Source organism: Indicator indicator, chromosome 12 (assembly GCF_027791375.1).
Source record: "Indicator indicator isolate 239-I01 chromosome 12, UM_Iind_1.1, whole genome shotgun sequence".
Classification (NCBI taxonomy): Eukaryota; Metazoa; Chordata; class Aves; order Piciformes; family Indicatoridae; genus Indicator; species Indicator indicator.
The window spans coordinates 26,285,530-26,307,470 of NC_072021.1; the positions used below are offsets into that span (position 1 = coordinate 26,285,530).

Here is a 21,941-nt window from a genome sequence, read left to right on the forward strand (position 1 = left end):
AGCAAAATTTACCTGACTGACATTCATTAACCCATCTGTGCTCAGAGCTGGTTCTTACACCTTGCTAACCATTACCAGTATATATTCATTTGTATTATCACCAGCTAGCATAGATCCAAAGCAGTCAGTCCTGAACAGCTATATCCCACCTTAGCTGTGAGAATACAGTACCACCACCACCAAGCAGATGCCTTCTTGTTAACTTCAGCCTTTGGTGATCTTAGGGGACAGCCAGCTCTGGGTAAAAGGAGCCAGAACTGAAGTAGGTGTTTGCTTTCTGCCCTTTCCCACAAATTTGCAGTCTTACCCTTTTATAAGGCTGAACAGTCTCTAGGTAATTTCCAGCCCTTCACTTCCACCCATGGACAACCTTACTGTTGGAAGTGGGGTGTTGCTTTCCCAGGCTGCTTCTAGAGCAGTTAGGCTGGTTTTGGTTGGGTTTATTTATTTATTATTTTGCTTCATTGCTGCTGGGTTTTTTTTTTTTTCATAGCAAAAGCACTCTTTTCCCAGCTCTCAAGGTTGTGCTGTCAGAGACCAGTCATTGACCACCAGCAAATTGTTTTTGCTGCCAAGGCCTTTGCCTTCAGCTTGTGCATACTTTCAAGGCTTTTGTTACATCTCACGCTTGGGCTGCAGCTCAAAACAAGAGGCAGCAGATGCCAAGTTCTGGTTCACACCACAGGTTCTCAGAATAAGTGGGTAAGAAGCCCAGCAGAGCTTGCACAGTTAGCCAAAGGCCAAGGCCTTTTACTAGCACTGGCACTTTTACTGGGGCTGCTGGCACAGAAACACACTCATGATTGTACCACTGTGCTCAGGCCTGACTTCTGAACATGCTGGCAGTAGAGTCCACTTAGTGGCTTCTGTCAGCACTGCTCCTGCAAGGTGAGAAGAAATAGCTCCACTAGCATACCAACTAGTAACTGGTTTTTACTTACCATTCCAGTACTAAACCCTTCAGAGTATGGTGTAGTGAAGAAACAGTTGAGGATCTTCTGAGAACAAGCAAACAAAATAAATGCCTGAGTTTGGTGGAGATGGTAATGTCTCCACTGAGAGATGGACAACAATTCTACTAACATGAGGCTTACAATTAGTTTCTGTAAGAACCTTTTATCTCCTACCTTTTGAAAGCCTGGTAGAAAACCTGCTGCTGTTGAGAACCAGACTACGCTGTAAAACAAACGACAAGTCATGCATTCTTCATCAACAGCAGCAGATTAAATGCATTTTCAGGTAAATTCTAGGATCTTTCATTGTAAGAATCTTTACCCCAGTGAAGCAAAGCTTTAGTCTCCTATTTTAGACGCAAAGGCCCAACCTTCTTTTCATGGAATCACAGAAGGGGGTTGGAAGGGACCTCTGCCAGAACACGTTCACAGACAGCAGGTTGCACAAGGTGGCATCAAGGTGGGTTATGAATGACTCCGGAGGAGACTCAACCACCTCTAGGCTCTACCACCCTCAAAGTAAAGCTCCTCCTCATGTTTAAATGGAACTTCTTATGTTCAAGTTTGGGCCCATTACCTCTTGTCCTGTCACTAGGCACCACTGAAAAAAGACTGGCTCCACCCTCCTGATGCCAACCCATTAAGTATTTATAAGCATTGGTAAGATCTGCCCTCAGTCCTCCCTAGGCTAAAAAGCCCCAAGTCCCGCAGCCTTTCTTTGTAAGAGAGAGAGATTCTAGTCCCCTGACAATCTTTGTAGCCCTTTGCTGTACCTTCTCAAGCAGTTCCCTCTCCTTGAACTGGGGAAACCAGAACTGGACACAGTACTTCGAATGAAGCCTTACCAGGGCAGAGAAGGGGAGAAGAACCTCCCTCGACCTGCTTGCCACAGTCTTCTTGGTGCACCCTAGGATGCCATTGGCCTTCTTGGCCACAAGGGCACGTTGCTGGCTCATGGTAATCCTGCTGTCCACTAGGAGTCCCAAGTCTTTTTCCAGAGAGCTGCTTTCCAGCAGGTCAGCCCCATATCTGTACTGATACATGGGGTTATTCCTCCCTAGGTGCAATACCTTACCACTTGCCCTTGTTTTGTTCCTCTCATTCAACATGCTAACTCCTAATTTCGTATGTTTATTGACCCACTTTAACAAAGCAGTTAAAAATAACCAGAGCTTAGAAATAACTATTTATTATTAAAACAATATAAAAATATTGACAGCTGAACCATCAAAATACATCTCAAAGAACTTACTCTTTAGAAAACAGGGAAAAGTGCATTGCGGTGTACGAATTTAAGACTGTGTTATACACATTTTTAGTGTATATATTCATCATCCTCAAAGATCTTGTTGAATATCATTCAGGGCATCTGTAAGGCGTCTGATTTTATTTTCCATGGCTTTTTTACTGTTTGCTGTTTCCTGCAGAAGCTGCCGCATTTCTTCTTCAACGCAGTAAACCTGAGAGAGCACACAGAGGTCAAACAAAAATCTTGCTGTTCCTTAATACACCCAAACCCATACCATCTTGGCAATTTTTAACGCTGATAAGCCTATCACTCTTGCATTGCTTATGTTTAAATAAGCAACAGATGGCTTTGGACATCTGATGCAGTAGCAGAATTTATTAGATTCTGGTAAAAAAATGGTACTAATTTGCCAGGAGAGAGCTGGTAACATACCAAAATATACCAAACACTCACCATGCAGGAAAAGCCCAGTTGTCACACCAAGGAAGCATGCAGTATACAGAACCATAGAAACATCTGAGCTGGAAAAGGCCTTTAAGATCATTGAGTCCAACCATTCTCTAACCCTATCAAGTCTGGTGCTAAACCATGTCCTTCAGCACATCTCTGCCTCTTTGAAACACCTCCAGGGACAGGATTCAACCACCTCCTGGGGAGCCTGTTCCAGTCTTTTGAGAACCCTTTCAGTGAAGCAATTTCTTCTAACATCCAACCTTAATCTCTTCCCAGGCATTTCCTCTCATCCTATCAATTGTTACCATCAAGAGTCTAAGACATACCTCACTACAACCTCCTTTAAGGTAGTTGTAGAGAGCCCCTCAGCCTCCTTTTCTGCAGTCTAAACAACCCCAGTTCTCTCAGTTGCTCCTCACCAGACCTGTTCTCCAGAACCTTCACCAGCTTTGTTGCCCTTCTCTGGGTACACTACAACACCTCACTGTCTATCTTGTAGTAAGGGGCCCAAAACTGAACCCAGTCCTCAAGGTGTGGCCTCACCAGTGCTAAGTACTTCCCTCATCCTGTTTGTCATACTATTATGCCAGGAACAGTAAGTGTTAACATCAGTGTAAGTGAGGTAAATGGATTATCTGACATAATTCTTGCCTGTATAAAAGAGGAAATGTTTAGCTGTTGACTCACAACAGACACAAAGCAGACAACTTTACTTCACTTGAATATTGACCATTGTGATGGTACAGTTCTAGGGATTTTCTTACTGTGCAAAGACTGAGTGCTAAACCAGGGCTGTTTTGCTCCAGAGATGAGCCAGACAGATACACAGGTGACTTCCAAGCACCACTGCTTTAGCAGCTGTAGAATAAAAATGCAAACACAGCAAACATGAATTTAGTATTTCAGTTACTTTTTCATTTGCTGCTTCAATTTCCTTTTCCTTTTCACTTGTTATCCGCAGTAGTTCTTCCTGATGAGCTGCCAGTATTGACTCAAGTTGTTTTCTAAAAGCACCATCCATTTTTTGAAGCTTTTCCACAGCAATCCTAAAAAATGATTAAAAAAAAAGGTAAATCACTTCTGCAAACAACTGAAGTATTTTGCTTTGTCCAATCCTGCCTTCAACAAGGTTTTAACATAAGCATGAACACAATTATTCAATAGCTAGCGTCAGAAGACGTCCTGTTTTCTTAAGTACATGTTTTAGTTAGTCCTCTCAGCAGAAGGATTTAAAGACTAGCAAAGGCTAGCTACTGTCAACATGGATAAGAACACCACTTGTTTTCAAACATCTACATATTATGCTTTTGCTTCCTAAGAAGTCAATGACTGAACTGTAAATGTAAGCCTGTGTCTCACAGAAACAGAGAAGCATGTGCTTTCACAGCAGTAAGCATTTCAGTGACTCCAAGTAAATTCTGCTTTTATAATTCTAAAATATATAGTAACAGAAAGCAAGGTAAATTATTCTAATGTACAATTTATTTACACCAAAATTGTGAAACAAACCAGAATTATTTGGGACAAAATTTCAGTTTCACTACTCGATGTTCCAACAACTGCATAGGCTCCAGTATTCTCAAAGAAAACGGGAACATAGCTAAGAAGTTTCAATGATGCATGCAGTACCTGAATGCTTGTTCCATGAAGTAAGTCACTTGCATAGCAAGAATTCTACACACACAGCCTGCAGCAGCTGGGCTCATAAAGTCCTTAGAAGGCATTACACTTTCTGTTACCATATAATCAAGCATCTTTGTACTCCTATTAAGAGTGCAATTCTATACTAACTGAGCAGTGGCAAAATAATCTATTAAAGTGTTCACCTCTGAGTTTGAAGACTTTTATTTCTCTCTTCAATCAGCTTCTTCTCTTTCATGTCAAAGCTCTCCTTCATTTGTTTAACCTGCACTTCCAGCTGGCTCAGTAGCTCTCCTTTACCTTGCCACTTCCTTTTCAGTGCACTGAAATAATATGCACATATTTACAATGAATGTAGATACAACTTAGGAGGGCAGAAAAAAATTTTTCCATGCTTCAATTTTTCCACATTTCTGTGGGTTTTATAGCAAGCCATACTCTCTGAATAGAGAATAACTTCAGAGCAGTGCTGCATACTGTTATGGTCCCAAAGAATTATTGCCACTTTTATGTATCACCTGTGTGCATTCTTAATGTCGTCAAGTTCTACTTCTTTTTCTTCTAGCAGTTGCTTTAATTCCTCTTTTCTTTCATTTTGCCTTTCTATTTTTCCTAGCAGCTCTTCCAATTCAGCAGCTTTTTCGTCCAACTGTACTTGAAGACACTTCTTGTCTTCCAGATTTTCTTCACGCTGTTTTCTGATTTGTTTATCTTTTTCTTGTAAGCCCTTTAGAAGATAAACATTTTAGAACACAAACTCCATTTTAACTTTATCCTTACCCTTTAAGAATATCTGTTCAGTCTATGCTAGTACAAAGCTAAGACAGACGTTTGAAAGTTGGTCTTCCAAACTTTTACGAAAAAGACTTAGTAAAGTAATGGCCAGTTAAATAACTTTCATCTGCAAGAAGTCAGATTAAAGAAACCCACAACATCAAAACACAAACCTGAAATATAAAGTTAAGAAAAAAGTTATATATAACTCTAATCCAACAACTGATTCTACCTACACAAATCACTGAGCTCACATTGTTACATGGCTTATATACATGGCTTATATGGCTTCTAATCTTGACTGACAGGACATGCTACAAAATTTGCTCTGATGAATAAAGTCTTAAGTCTCTAGATAAGATCAATGCAATTAATAGAACAAAACATAATAGCTCTGCTGTTAAAATATTGATTTATAAGAACACAGAAAAAAATTACATTGTAAAGTAAACCTGAAACAAACTTTTAAGATTTTTTTTCCCTTTTTTTTTAAACACACAGGGAACATAATGCTAGGTTTCCCTCTCTCAAAATCATTATCAAGAATACCTTGAAGCAATGCAAAGAGAAACAGGTTTTACATAAATGTTGTCCAGTGAAGGATTCCAGCTAGGGTCTCTGTACATCAAGTTAATACAAGGGCATTGTCTTCTCCCAGTGAAATCAGTTGCCACTGACAGCCTGATTGTGCTTCTGAGCTGGGAAACCATCTTTCGTTACAGCTTTTACAATTTTCACTGCAGATCTAATTTTAGCAAAGCATACAAATTGTCAGACATGCCACTTACTTCTTTTAGTCTTCTAATTGTTTCTGTCTGATCATCCATTATTTTATTTTTAATTTTTATAGTATCACTGTCCTGTTCCTTCTGCTTTTTTAGCACCTCAATCTCATTCATTAGAACTTCAATTTTTGCCTCCAGTTTTCCCCGATCTTGAGCAAGGTGAGCTCCTAGATAAAACAGGATGTTTACACTAGAACACTCATTTTACAGATAACTTAAAGACATGTAATGTTGGAGGAGGCAGGGAGATGAAAGTAAGAATCATCTTAAAAAACAAGTATCACCGTTTCACCCACTGGAAGCACAGTGGGGCTTTAATCTGTAGGTAGGCAACACTGAAGAGGAAATGAAGGTCTGTATTTTAGCCTTTGAAAATGTCTCTGATAAAAGTTTACAGTCTTACAGACTCAGCCAGTCTTGAAGAACCCACAATCTGATGCTGAGTCATGTGAATCAGGGAAAATGTAAAAAAGTCCAGCACTGAATGCATTTTTAAACAACATATAACTGAAATTTTCTCATTAGACTTGCAGCATTACATAACACTATGCAATAATCCTCACTTTCCTAGTTTCATAGTTAAAAGTTCCTTGTATAACATTAAAGTTCCTTGTATACATTACGGTATTTTGATATTTTGGGGAAACTGTATTTGCAAATAACTCCCACAACTCCTGTTCTAATTCCTATAATGGCCTACATATGACAGAATATCTATCTTTACAACTGGGAAGACCAACAATGCATCCAGAGGCACAGTCATGATTACAACTACATGGGAGTGTTTATTTGAAACTATGAACACTATGATCTTTTCTGCAAAAGGAAAAAAAAAAAATGGTTTTACCCTGTTCTGCCAGCTCCTGTCCCCATATTTTTCTTTCCATTTTTAACCCATCAATCACAGATTCCTGGGCAGTCAGCTGAGAAATAAGTTTTCCATTTTCCTTTTTCAGAAGTTCAACTTGAACAGCCTTCTGTTTGTCCTCTTCGATCACGGTTTCAAGTTCTCCAGTTCGACACTGTATGAATGAACATTAGAAAATAAGATCCTTTGAAACAACCATCCAAAATTTCAAATCAATACTAAAGCAGATAGGAAAGTAATTATTTATCCACTGCCAATTAAGTTAACTGAGGAATATTCTGTTGGCATAAAGGGTTCTATCTATGTCTGTTCCCAGTAATGAAACACAAATGTTTGTTTCAAACGTAGTTCAATCTCAGAAAAGCGTAAAGCTGACTTATAAACAGCGACCTTATAGTAGCAATGCCATGATAAAAATCCTCTTTAGAATCATAAATGCACTTTATGCAAATAAAGTGAAAAAGAAACAAAGTCCTTAAAAAGCAAATCAAGAGTAAACAGAGAGAAGGTGGAATGAACTTCTGCTTAATAAGGATTTATCTTCAGTTCTGCAGGCTATTTCTTGTTTTACAGGTTATAGCTGTTTACTACACCTATCTTAAAATTTTGTTTGTAGCAGCGTCACTGAGTGGCAGAATCCTGCTCTGTACAGCAACACAATGTTAGGACACCCTAACAGCAACATGTAGGGAGGAGCTCAGAAACAGCTCTGCAGGGATTGTACTGCAGACTTTTCAACATAAAGATGGATTGGATCATATATGGTCTGGATCACACAACAGGCTACATTCCTAAGATTTAAAAAAATTATTAATGTAATAGGCAGTAATATATCACGATGTGGTGATCAGTAGTGTAAAATAAAGCAACCATGCCACAGTATTTAACATTAATAGTAGACAATCAGTAGATAATGACAAATAGTGCTCATTTTATGAAACTCAGAGATATTATGCTGCTAATAACTACACTTCATTTTTCAATTTATTTTTTCTTTCATGTACAGTGACCACTGCAGAACCATTTTCCATTACTTTGCATTTACAAAGGCACAGGGCTATTAACACAGGTTTAAAATCTCAGTTTAGAGATTCCATTCTATACAAATTGCTAGTGCCCACAAGGTAAGGAGGGCACCTCTGAAGGAGACAAGAATGAGTTTGGATTTTGCTACACAGGGAGCATGACAAGTGAGAAATGGAGGGGCAAGATGCAGGAATAAATGCTGATGGGGAGTATTAGGCTTTAATACAACAGGAAATGCACATCTTTCAGTCAATTTACCTTGTACGGAACCGTTACTTTGACAGATGAAGTATCACCCCCAAATTAAGGTATCTAGTGGAAATATTTGAAACAAGTACCTTTAGGTTTGCTGTAGCTTCCTCATTCGCTTTTGTTAATTCTGCAATCTTTGCTTTCTGTTCTTTCACTAGACTTGTCAGGTCTTGGATCAGACTTGCCATCTCTTTTTCTTTTTGTTCCAACTCAAAGAGAGCTTGTTTATGTTCAGCTAGATCAGCAGCAACATTCTCAAAACCCTCTTTTACCTGAAGTTTTACCACAAAAAAAATTGAAAAATACTAGCGTTTGTAAAAAGTGTGTATACATACACCCAAATGACTTCTGAATTCAAATAAAGGAAGAAACAAAACTTCAACAGTAGGTGAAATAAGTGAATATAAGAAACTGGTTTTGTACCAGTTTGTTGGTGATACTTCAACTCAAAAAACCTGCTTCTGCCCAGCGATAAATTTGTAAGAAACAAAAAAACCCAAATCAAACAACGAATGGGTGGATCTGAAAGAGCAGAAAACCTGTAGCTTAGGAAAAGAAAAAAAATGCCTTGACATAATCTCATTGTTAAGATCAACATTAAAATCTGGAAGAACTTAATTTTTTTTTTCCTATCAAGAGAAGGATTTGAAGGGTGAAAAAAAGCCAGTCTTTTCCTTTCCCCTTCCCTCTTCTCCAATGCACCCAATTGATTTAAAATGAAGAAAACCAAGTATAAGCAAGGGTGAAGCATTTGAGATTTTATTTCATTAAATGACTAAAATAATGTGAAAACTAACCACAGAAGTAAGTAATCTAAGGAATTTAGTAAGCAAGTTTTGAATTTGAATTTCAAAGTGCACACCTAAAACTCAATTTTGAAACATTAAACAGAGAGGAACTTTTATTATTGAGACACTACTATATATATATAAATAAAATCATAACCATGTTGAAACAACACAAGAACTTCTACAATAACTGAATATTTTCTAATAGAAGTTCAACATCTTTTAAAAGAAATTAATACCACCAGACAGAAGTTTTTCTAATTTCTTTTGACTACCTTTTACTTATGAACTAAAATGCAGGGGGTTTGAGAGCTAACTTGGCATTCAGTGTCTACGTTCTATTCATTGATATTTCAAAACCTACTACCAATATTTTTACATCAGTCTTTGGAGCAAAGACCTTAAGAATCAAGGAAGAAATCCCACCCCAAACAACCCAAAACGCAACCCCTCACCCCAAACCAACACATTTAAGAGAACTATAGCTCCACCTAACTTGAGGTAACTCAGACATTTTAATGTGCTGCCCATGGAGGTGGTTGAGTCACCAACCCTGGACATGTTTAAAGGTCGTTTGGATGTGGTGCTTGGGGATACGGTTTAGGGGTGAACCTTGTAGAGCAGGGTTATCGGTTGGACTTGGTGATCCTGAGGGTCTTTTCCAACCTGAATGTTTCTGTGATTCTGTGAAATGTTCTGTTAGCCTTACCTCTTTAAACCTTTTTCCTTCAATAGTTAATGCTAAACGAAATTCATCTTCCAACTCTCTGTACTTCTGGTTTAAGGTATTAATTGTCTCCTGAAGTTCTTTAACACGCTGTTCATGTCTCTGCTGCTCTTTAGCCACTTCTTTCGACAAAGCATCTTGAAATTCAGGTCCATTTAAAGCAACTCGGGCTTCAAGTTCTTTCCTGAAGTTACAAAACATACTTGAGACAAGAACTGCAGTACCTCACAATGCTTTCTCAATTAATTTCCTTAGTATTTCCTAAAAAGGATAATAAATTAAGCAACAAATGGGATAAATTTCTTAATTTTTAAACAGATTTCTGTCTTCTACGACAATGGCCCTTGGATGAGGAAAAGTGTGCTGGCTACTGGTAAAACCCCCTAAGAAAAAGCTTTACTTTTTAATTCAAATTTCTGTAGAAATTGTTCAGTTGCTCTCTTCATGTTAGTTTGTATTTGTTTGCTTTGCTGTTAACAAAGATCTGGCAGAGACAGTGGGATCAAGGAAAAGCATTGTACAGCCAGATACGCTTTTTTGCAGTCGTTCTCTTCGCCCTCCCCCAACACCTGTTGCTCACTGAGACCCAAACCCTGAAAAGCAGAAGTGATGGGGACCTAGAGGGGTTCCACAGGATAAACCTCCTTCCTGTCTGGAAGCATCCCAAGAGATGAATGTTGAAGAAAAAGTACCCTGTGCTTTGAGCCTATTCTATATTCTATACCCTCTGTCCTTCACATAACATCTTTTGGAGATTTCAGAACTTCTAATTATTATCTCATAAAACAGAGCTACTGGATTGTTCCCATCTAAGCCTGCATTTATCTTGTTATTTGAATACATTTATCCTTCTAAAACGTATTTTATTGAGCTCCCCCACATACAAGTATATCCCACACCCCCCATTACTTTATTTTGTACTCGTATTTGGCTATATTAGCTAAATGGGATTTAACTTGTGTTCCTATATTCTCCCAGAAAAGGAAATTCTGAGAGAAAAGAGGAAAGCAGCCAGGCAAGCCTCCCACCCATCCTAAAGCAAGATCCTGCAGAAGGTGACTTTATTTTGGAACACTTTGTGTTAGTGTGGTATAGGTACATCTTCAGATAATAATTCAAACGTGACTTTATTTTTATCTGATTACTTCCTGCATTAAAGACCAAGCATTTAAAATCAAAAGTTCATCCATATAATAAGACAAGAACCTATTAAGTGACAGGCTGGAAAAACAGAGTTGCCTACATGGACTTCTGAGTCAGGAATCGACAAAATATGCAGAAGTTCTTGAGTGAGCAAGAAAACTGAAAGATGCCTACATTCTTACAAAGACCATTTTCTCATTAAAAATAAACCCAAGCAAACGCACACCCACACTGTGCAGAAGACATTTTGACAAAACACATTTGCAACACTAGCATGTGTTAGTGTTAGCTTGTGAAAAGAGATCTCATACCTTTGCTCTTGCTCTCTTAGTATAAGAAGTTCATGTAGTTGTTTTACCTTCTCCTTCTGTTGTCGAAAGGATATTCGAAGTAACTGCACTTCTCTTTCATTTGCTGATGCTTTCAGCTCTGCTTCTTGCACCTGTTTCATCTGTGTACAAGATAAACAAGCTTTTCTAAACTGATTTATTCCTCATGTCATAGCAGAACACAAAGCAACAAGTGCTTCATCGAAGTTTGATACCTGGGCAGTCATGTTTACAGCACACACCACAGCTGTCAGTGTTTTTCAAACAGTTTATGGAATTTTATTATATTACCTGACCCAGGACAAAGGAAGGAGTTTGGGGATTTTTAGGCAGTTTTTTTTCTTTTCGCTTCACATATCTCGTTACATATGCAGAAATTTAAGATGTTTAAAATTAAGTCTTAGCTTAACTTACTGCAACACAAACCCCACAACTTTCATGAAGAATAAGGGCATCTACTTAATTTACAAAGAACCTGAAAGCGTCCTGCAGAAGTCGAACAAGTTTCTCGGCAGGATCACAGACTGGTAGGGGTTGGAAGGGATCTCTAAAGATCATTGAGTCCAACCCCCCTGTCAAAGCAGGATCACCTAGGGCAAGACACACAGGAACACATCCAGGCGGGTTTTGAAAGTCTCCAGAGAAGGAGACTCTCTGGGCAGCCTGTTCCAGTGTCTCCTCATGTTGAGATGGAACCTCCTGTGTTCCAGCTTTTTCCAGTGTCTCACCACCCTCACTGTAAAGAATTTCTTCCTAAAATTGACTCTAATCCACCCTCCTCAAGTTTAAGGCCATTCCCTATTGTCCTGTCACTACAAGCCTTTGTTAAAAAAGTTCCTTCCCCAATTTCTTGTAAGCCCCTTTTTAAGTACTGGAAGGCTGCTCTAAGGTCTCCCCAGTGCCTTCTCTTCTGGTTGAACAGCACCAACTCTCTCATCTTGCTCCAGTCCACTTACAGCTTCATGGTCCTTCTCTAGACCCACTCCATCAGCTCCCTGTCCCTCTTATGCTGGGGGCACAGGAACTAGACACAGTACTCCAGGTGGCATCTCACAAGGGAAGAGTAGAGGGGGAAGAGTCACCTCCCTCCTCCTGCTGGATACTTATTACTAACTACTACTATGTAGAAAAAAAAAAAGCCCCAGCCCTTATTATGGAGAGCTCAGACTTAAGGCTTTCTTGTAAAATCTAACAGTTCATAATATCTAGGGCTATAGCAGCCCTTCTCTTGCCGTTGTATTATTTGTTTCTGAAGAATATTTACCTCATTTGTTCGTTGATGCAATCTCTGTGTCTCAGTCTTGGACAGTGTTTCTTCTAAAGCTTGTATGACCTTCTTATATGCTGCTTCTTTATTTCTTGCCTCATTTAACTCATTAGCAAGTCTTTCTGTTTCACCCTTCAACTTCTCGACATCTGCTTGCAGCCTTGCTTTAACATCTCTTTCTTTCAGTATCAATTCCTTTAACCTGAGAAAAAAATGCAACAGTTGATTACAAATATTTTAGTATTTAGTTTGATGCCAAATACATCAAGAAAAAGACATCAGTAAGTAAATGTTGCAACACTGTATCTTGTTCTTTGCTTTTACTGTCATGTGAAACTAAAACCACGTAAAATCTTACTGAAGTCACATGTAGCATTCCTACATGGAGATTCATTTAAAAGAAACTAAGCTGGAGACAACCTCATAGAGAAGTATTATTTTTCTTTGTACAGAAGTTGAACATATAGTATCAACTGTAATTTAATAATTTTCTTTGGAAAACTTTAAATATCCATAATACATACTCTAATAATTTTCATATAAGATCTGTTTCAAAAGAAAAGGAACATAATAAGCCTCTTATCCAAGATAGTAGCAAATAAAGGTAAGAATTGAACCTAAAACAAAAAGACAAAAATGGAAATAATCACTGGCAGTCATGGATGGTAATTCCAAAGGAGTGTGGCTTGTTTCTTCCTTAGAAGAAAGACAATGCCTTTGATAAATGCAACATTTAAGAGAAATAGAGCAACTATCTCCCATCACAGCTGACAACAAAGAATGCTTTGTTAGGAGGGAGAACTTTGTTAAAAAAGGATGCTACTCAGAACTTAGAAGGATGATGGCAGCAGTCTACAGGAAGATATGCTGGGCCTGACCTGCACAACCTATTGCCTCTTGCCCACACTGGCCTGCCAGAACCATCCTCATTTAATTGCACTGTGCAGGAAATAAAACTGTATGTAGAGGTGGAGAGACTGGGACCAAGAAGCTGCAAGTAAGATATGAGACAGCTACTAAAGCTTGAGCTGAAAGTACAGTTATGATACAGATTGCTTGGAAAACAATGGCTAGAATTGGAGGTGACAGACTGATACTGTTCTAAGAACAGGAAGAAAGCTGCAGAGCTGCAGAAAGGAATTTCGTTAGATAATACCAAGATACATTTGAGAACTACTTCTTGCTGCATTGCTTTCCCGTGTTTAAAGTGGTTCTCATTTCTTAAGCCTGTAAATTGAATTGTCTTGAATTATAAAAACCGGGCTCTTAGAGCACAGCATTCTGTCTCCCTACCTGTCTGTAGTGTACACAGCCATGCTCTGAATATTCTTTTCTTCTTTTGCATGTTTCTGTAGCTCTCTGACATGCTCTATTAATTTCTTCTCTGCTTGTTCTGCTTTCCACCTCCTTTCTTTCTCTTGATCCAGTTCTTGAACTAGTGCCTTAGCAAGAATGTGGTAAGGATCAATTTACTAGGAAACATTCAACTGTAGCCAAAAACGTCAAAAAACATTCACAACTATAGAGTAGGACTTTTTTCTCACGGATCACAGGAAAGTGCAAACGACCAGGCCAAAAAACAGCCATAAAGGGAAATAAAATAAATTCTATTTCAGCTGACACTACAAGAACTCCACTATTTTTTGATTCTATCTACATGGAATTACTTTTGTCATCCCCAATCTTGAAGTCTCACCAGGAGACACGTGCTTGGCTGTACATGTACATGTATTTAACTTTACATGGTGTGAAACATACTCGGTATGTTGATTCCTCTGTGGCATTTGAATTAATTTCTTCTCCTTTTTCTACATTGCTCTGCCTTCCAGCTAACATTTCAGCTTTTCTTCCCACTACTTCCAAGTCTCGCGTGTCCACTGATGAATTGAGGTGACAGTCTCTCTGACTGGAACGTGGACATTTTGAGGAATTCTTCTCTTCCCTATAATAGCAGAACATCAAGGTATATTTAAAAATATGCAGAGTTTAAAGAGCAATGGGGTTCAGACAAAATTTTACAGTTTGTGTAGAAGATGAATTACACAGAGTTCAAAACTTTGTATAAAGTAACTTGCAAGCAGATCATGAAGAAAACAGCTACATTCACATCTTCAGCTGTAAAAAGATGTAATACTAGTAGATGCTACCTGAAAAAGATCTTATGATCATATAGCTATGAAACAATTTTAGAGAAGCATAGACTCCACCACCTCCCTGAGTAGCCTGTTCCAATGCCTCACCACCCAATAAAGAATTTTTTTTCCTAACATCCAATCTAAACCTCCCCGGCACAACTTCCTCTCATCTTGTTGCTAGTTACTCGGGAGAAGAGATCAACACCAGCCTCACTCCAACCTCCTTTCAGGTAGCTGTAAAGAGCAGCAAGACCTCCCCACAGCCTTTTCTTCTCCAGACTAAACAACTCCAGCTCCCTCACAGCTGCTCCTTGTATGATGCCCTCCAAATCCCTCCCCAGCCTCATCTCTCTTCTCTGGACACACTCCAGGACCTCAATGTCTTTCCTACACTGTAGCGCTCCGAATTGAACACAGTATTCAAGCTGTGGCCTCACCAGGGCTGAATACAGGGGCACAATCACTTCTGCTCTCCTGCTGGACACACTGGTTTTGATACATACCAGGATGCCATTGGCCTGCTTGGCCACACAGGCACACTGCTGGCTCATATTCAGACGGCCATCCAGCAGCACCCCCAGATCCTTTTCCACTGGGCTGCCTTCCAGCCATTCTTTCCCAAGCCTGTAGTGTTGCTTATATCATCTTCTATTCATCACTTAAAATATTTACTGCATAAATCAAACAAATTACTAGGACATCCTCAGTTTTGTCACAGAATATGGGCAGTTATATTCTTGACCATTGTTCTGACTACATGGGTCTTTTATTTTTTACTCAGTTGTGTCTGTGGAGAATTCTTCTGTTGCCACAATTTAAAACAAAGATGAAAATACAAGCTGTTAGAGTTCTGAAAGTGTTTGTTTTAGAGACTTCCGTTCAATTTCCCTTTCCACCTAAAGACAGAAAATGCTCATACAGAAAAATTACTGAGTGAAGTCTCTGTAGCTTATAATTTTTAGAGCGTTATTAACAGAGCAAATTTACCCAACCTACTGCTTTCAGTTTCAAGTCAAACTACATTCACTGTGACAATATTCAGCTTAATTCATTTTGGCTTTTTATGGAAAACATTGGGATACCTGTCAGCTATTTTGTTCTTAAGATGATTTGCAGGACACTTAGCAGATAAGGTAGTTCTACGGTACGTAGGGATCTTGCTTCTCTTCACAATCTTTCTGTTCTCTTTCCCACTCTCATTTTCACTCTCAGAAGTTGGATCTGTGTCTCTCTTAGCTTTTAGAGCATTTGGAGGAGCTTCACTTCTTGAGGCATCAGATACCTAAGAACAGATCAAAGTTTTATCTAGACATTTTACAATTTCCAATTGGCTAATTTCTAATGCTTATTTGGGTGCTAGTTTTAACAAGTTCACACAAAATAATTTTGATAGAAAAGTAAGTAACTGCTTCCAAACAACCCCTTCCTCCTTTGTTAAAACATTTTGTTGTTTTAAAGTAAGCCCAACAGAAGAGTATGTTTGAGAACACTTGGGCACAGAACCTTGGTGCAAAGTGTAGAATGCAGCACTTACCAAAAAAAAAAAAAAAACAAAACAGCCTTGCAAGCACACAAGGTACACCACAAGCTATTACAAAAATAATACCTGACAAACATATCAGATCAACATTACCTATTAGCATAGTTAATATTCATCAACTCTATAATCCAAGTATTTTGCTGCATTTCATATTTTACCCTGGTTCAGTTACTCTATTGAGAGTTAAAAAAAAACCCACAAAATCAAGTATATGATCAGACAGTTCTCCAAGTCCTATACAGTATGATTTTCATTTGGTATGAAAGTTTTTGTGATTCAAAAGGAAATCTTCACTTTTAAAGACTTGTTTTTATTGTATTTGCTGTTTCTCAAAATTATTGAGAACACATAAGCACAAAGTCAGCACATACATGCCAGCAGAAATATTCCAGCCTGTTCCAGCCACCTTCTGCATTATCAGAAGGTATACTTCATTTTCCAAACAAAATGTTGTGAAATCACAGAGGAAAAAACAGTCACCTTTTGCAGTATCTGTGAAATTTGATCTTCTATTTTCTTAATCCTCATCTCACTGTATATCTTATCAAGTTCTGCCTTCTCTGATTCTGAAGAAGAGATAAGCTCTGTAGAGGAGCTGCCACTTTCTACTGCTGTTCTTCTACGCTGATGAAAATGAGCCAGTGCCTGGTCAATGTGGGGTGTCACCAGCGGGAAGGTAACGATGTTCTATCAACAGGAAAGACAACCCTTGCAATGTTAGTGTGTTGCAAGCAACACAAAAATAGGATTTATCCATTTTAAAATCAGTATGCATAAACTCTGACACCTGATCTCTGGATGAAGGACACCCAGATGAAACCAAACAGTCCAAAATGTCTTCTAAATGTTGCAAATCTGAGCAGTTTTCTTCTGCTGGATCCACTGGTTCACCAGAAATATTTCTGCCATCTAGAGCTGTTAGCTGGGGCAACATCCGAAGAACAGTTTCTCTATAACCTTGAGGAAAGGACCACATTTAAATCGAAATTACTCTCCCAAGGAGATGTCTAGAGTATTTTAGGTACCTTAACACATTATTCATTGGATTTTTAGTAGAAGAAAAAAACCAGTGAGTTATGTACAAGTGTCTCACGTTTCCCCACCGACAAGGCTTTCAACAGATGACATTACAAAACAAATCAACTGGGAAGCTGCCTGTCTACTCCTGCTCTGCACAAGGATTTTCCCACCACTGCAGTCACACAGACAGCCTTTTAATATCATTGTACTGCACCAAAACAGTTCTGGCAAGTGCAAGGATAGACAAATGTAGTGGAAAGGGCTTAGATACATCATATACTAAAAAAAGGATGAAATTAAGGCATTATGAATCCATAAGGCATTAAAGTGAAATTTCTTTGAATTACTAGAATTTAGGTTTTTGAACACTGCAGCTTCAAAACGAAGTACCACCAGAGATGGAGATATGAAGAGGTCTGTAAACGCTTACAGAAGAAAACTAGTGGAATTTACTAAGCTATCTAGATGAGTTTAATACTCCTGTTGCTGCTCCTGTGGTGCCTGAAAGCACTTGTAAAACTTTTTATGTGTGCTTTTGAAAACATTGGAAAAAAATAAGACCTTATTTGGCTTCCCTCAGTTATCTCCCAGGTTTTTAAGAACCGCACAGTTACACCTGTGTCAGTTACATGTGCATGGTACGTTTACTATTTTGTATTATTGTAATTCCTATTCTCTGATCTTTGTAATGAAATTATCTTTGAGTTGTCCCAAAAGTATCAATCCTCCCCTTCTACACTTCCCTTCTGTTATGCACAAAAGGAGAAAACAAACACAACCTGCAACAATACAGAATGCTATGATTTAGCTTGTGTGAACTCGGGATGCAAGATTTAAATGTCACCAAACCCCTAAACCCAAGCCCTAGGCAAGGCAACTGAAAGGGATGTCTCCACACATAACCCTCCAGCTTGTCCCCACACTGTCCAGTGACCGCCTGCCTGGTATTCTAATGAAAACACCAAGTTACTCCAGGGCATCTTAGAGTCACTGCATTCTGAAGCTGTGGGAAAAGGAGGAAAGGCTAACAGTGCTGATCTTCCTCTTGTGGTCTCTATTAGCAGGAGATGGTCTACTTTCCACACCTGCCCTCTTTCTGTATAGTTCAGTCTCTCAACATACACTCTCCAATTCTCCACCCACCCACCTTATAATAGTCATACTCCTTTCCTCCTATTTCTGCAATACTTTCTCTTCCCATCACTCTTTTTCTACCTCCTTCCTCAACCTAAATATGGAAAGCTGACATTTATCAAAACATACAACAAAGTACAATTTTGAGTGTATGCCTGGGGGCAGGGAAGGTTAATGGAAATCAAATTAATTTTGACAGAATTTAGACTTACACAGGCTGGCTAGTTTGTGAATGACTTAAAAGGTTCAGAACCTGTCTCATAGCTTAAGGATTAGCACTGGACTAATGAGTACAAAGTACCTAACCAACATGAGCTCCATACCTGCTGTGTGGCAAACTGGGTTGCCTTTTCCATTTTTTTCCAGTGTCAGACTTGTCAAACAGTGCAGTCCCTTTGTGCACTCCAGTAAGTGATTAATACTGTTTACACAGTTGCCGTGGAGGTCAATATGGCTAATCTTGTAACTGGTTCCATGAAGGCACTGAAATCCTGAATATTTCAGAAAAAATACAAACCAGTAATGTCTGTTATGATCCTAAACTACAGGGTTTAGAACAAATGGCATCTTGTTGAAAAATAGTCATCATAATTGGAAATCATCCAACAGCTTCTGGTCTATATCCTCATCTATACACATTAATGAGCTCTCGCATACTACCATGCAGTACAATGCTCAAGCTAGTTATGAGAGCTAACTTTAAAGAAATAGATTAGTTTCTAACTGCTGAGAAGCATGGAAAAAATAACAATTTTGCTTGAGGTTCCTTATTATAACTCAGTTTATTAATAAAATTGTTACCAATTATTTCTATTCCATTTTCTGTTACAAACTCCCTTGATTCGGTGGCTTAACACTTAGAAGCAACACTGACCATTCCAACAAATGGATTTAGAACTTCCACGTAACATCCAAAGATTCATTTTTGTCCTATAGAAAGGAAATAAATTAATCTTTTGGAAGTATCTTCCCAGACTATTCCATTTTCACTTCAGAAGTAAGTTTGAAATATTTGCTGTACTGCTTTATGAACAAACTCGACCAAATACATAAAGATAAATTCCAGTTCAAGACAATCTTTCATGTTAGATGTTTGAAAGCTGAAGCAACTGCCACCTTTAATAGCTTTATTCAGTCAATCAGCTAAACTACTTGAAAGTTCTAAAAACACACTTGGCCAAAATTTTCAAAATTAAAGGAAGGCAAACGCTTCTTATTGCATTGCACAAGCCAAAGTCACTTACCAGAGAGATCATGTATGCGATTATATGACAAATTCACTACAGTTAAATTAAAGAGTTTTTCCAGCCCTAAAGAAAATGAGGGAAAAAAAAAAAAGATTTTGAGAAGAATGCTCAGCTTTCATCAAATCGAAATTAGCAAAATAGGCCTTTAAAAATAATAACTAAAAATTATTACTTTAGCCTGGAAAAGAGAAGGGATCTTATAAATGCATATAAATATCTAAAGGTCATGAGGACGGGGCTCGGCACTTTCCAGTGGTGACCAGTGATAAGACAAACTACAAAAATGAAAGTAGCATTTGATCTTAAGGAGAAACTTTAGTGGGAGGGTGCCAGAGCACTGGAGCAGGCTGTCCAGAGTGGTTGTGGAGTCTCTGTCTCTAGAGAGGTTTCAAACCCCCCCAGATGCATTTCTAGTCAACCCCACCTAGGTGAAACAGCTTTAGCAAGGAGGTTGGGCTAGATGATCTCCAGAGGTCCCTTCCAACCATCACCATTCTGTGATTCTGTGATCATATAAAAAACCCAGTTTTTAAAGCATTTTTCTATGATAAATCTTACACAGACTATATATACTCTTAAAAATTTAGACAGTAATATGGTTGGTAGCTCATACTAACTTCATATAACCTCAACTACATGCATACTTTCCAGAAAAAAAGTTTTAACACAACTCGTGGAGAAGCTGTATGATTTGCCTAAAGGACAGAAATGAACATTGCAGACCCTCCACTTTTGTTATCAGGTTACAGGATAAGCTTAGTGTTCGCAGATTAGCCAGGGAACTGAGCCCCTCTATCCGGCGGATTTGGTTTGATGACAGATCTAAATGCTGCAAATAACGGAGGTGGCTGAGCCCTTCGATTCTGGCGATGCAGTTACTGTGCAGGTTGAGCGTCTGCAGGTCCGAGCTCAGGGAGACCTCCAGCAAGCTGCGAAGGAAAGGTATCTGCCATCAGCCGGGCGGCTTCACAGCCGGGCAGCTCCATTCCCGGGCCCCTCAACCCAGCACCGTCCTCCGCCCCGCCACTGCCGCGGCCTCTCATCACCCCACACCATGGGCCCAGCTCCCTGAGCCCTCTGCAGCGGGGTCCCTGACCCGCCTGCCCCTTACGACAAATACCTCACCTCTTGACGCCCTTATCCATGAGGCTGAGCTCGCCGGGGATGGAGCGGTCCCCCGCCATACCGTGGGTCACCCGCACAAGCCACCGCTGCACTTCAAAATCCCCCCGCCGCCCAACGGCCACGCTCCGCGCTTTACGGCTAAGACGCAAACCTCTCACGACAACGCGCCGCAAAGCAGCGCTTCCCTGGCTCCCTCCGCGGTTCCGGCTCTGGGTGGGAACGGGAGGCTTTGTATCCGGGAGCTTACTAACGGATGCAGGCCAAGTCGTTGCTTGCCCGCCGCGGGGCAGCCGTGGACGGTGGTTCTGGGCGGGGTTCATAACCTACCTGCTTTGAGTACTCCGCAGAGAGATGCTGGGGGGTTTGAAGCCTGTCCCGATAAGAAGAGGGGTAGATTCATCTAAGCATCTAAAAATAGACGGGGAATCTCTTCAGATGGGCAGTTCATGCAGCCGTTACTGGGACTGGATGAGTCTCAATCCATCTCTTTCCATTTACTGCATGGGAAGCCTAGTAAAGTTTAGTTGCTTAGTTTTCGAATGTCTGTGTTTGCACAGATGAGTGCTGCTGGATATGCTCACCAGCCACTCTATCTGCTGCTGCAAAATACCTACCTTGCTTTTCCTTACACATGATAGCCCAACAAATAACATACACAGCAGCTCACACAAACACACTTGAGTTGGGATTTTATCAAAGGAATACTTAAGAGCAGTAAAGTCAACAGCTAGTATGAAACAGCTGTATGGGATGCAAGTGCAAACATCATAGAATGTCACAGAACAGTGACTTCTTCTGGTTTTGGTTGGTTGTTACCTGACTATGTGGGGTCTGTTTCTACTCAGTAGTAAAAGCAGATGTAGGGAAATGAATAGATCCTTAAGGCTTTTAGTAAAAGGCAGGTGTAAAGTGAGTTTGGCAGAGTAAAACAGGCAAAAAATATTACCAAGGCAGTAGATTGCCATATGTCTATGTGCAGACTCATTTCCTCAGCAGAAGTTTGTGAACACATGGAGTCCAGCAAATGTTAAACTAGCTTGTATCTAATGGGAGCTCTTGAGCTCTTTTCACAAGGCAAGACAAAGAAAATTACTTTGAAAGAAAAAAAGAAAGAAAAAAAGAGGATTATAAATAAAATGTGTGCACCATATTATATCCAGGGTATTTCCCTTAACATGTGCCAAGGGAGATTAACTGATTTTTTTTTCCCTAGAAGGTCTCTTCAGAGTTTCACTTTGTTTCTCTGCTTCTTTATCCTTCCTGGATGTCAGTTGTCTCTTCAGAGACAACACAGAAGATTTATTTATGGAAACTTCGCAAGACAAATTAGGTTCTAATTTTTGCTACGTCTTCCCCCCTTAAAGGATTTGGGATGATGCAGTGATAGGTCAAGCCATGCTCAAAACACTGTCTAGTTAACTGAAAAGGAATTAAATATTTTAAAATCTGACAGTTTTTAGACAGATGGGCTTGGTAGTCAACCTA

At 39.4% G+C, this 21,941-nt stretch overlaps 1 protein-coding gene across 1 annotated transcript; it reads right to left on the reverse strand.

Annotated features, from left to right (window-relative positions):
- Positions 1–2,283: 2,283 nt before the first annotated feature.
- LRRCC1 (leucine rich repeat and coiled-coil centrosomal protein 1) lies at positions 2,284–20,515 on the reverse strand. Its single transcript, XM_054385369.1, has 19 exons — positions 20,457–20,515; positions 20,055–20,260; positions 19,329–19,394; positions 18,408–18,575; positions 16,718–16,887; positions 16,411–16,617; positions 15,473–15,672; positions 14,014–14,197; positions 13,549–13,697; positions 12,253–12,457; positions 10,971–11,110; positions 9,499–9,700; positions 8,088–8,273; positions 6,703–6,877; positions 5,859–6,022; positions 4,815–5,023; positions 4,482–4,619; positions 3,566–3,701; positions 2,284–2,413 (listed from the first exon to the last, which is right to left on the reverse strand). Exons 1-19 carry the CDS (start codon positions 20,513–20,515, stop codon positions 2,291–2,293), a joined length of 3,087 nt encoding a protein of 1,028 aa, XP_054241344.1. The 3' UTR covers positions 2,284–2,290.
- Between the last annotated feature and the right edge of the window lie 1,426 nt (positions 20,516–21,941).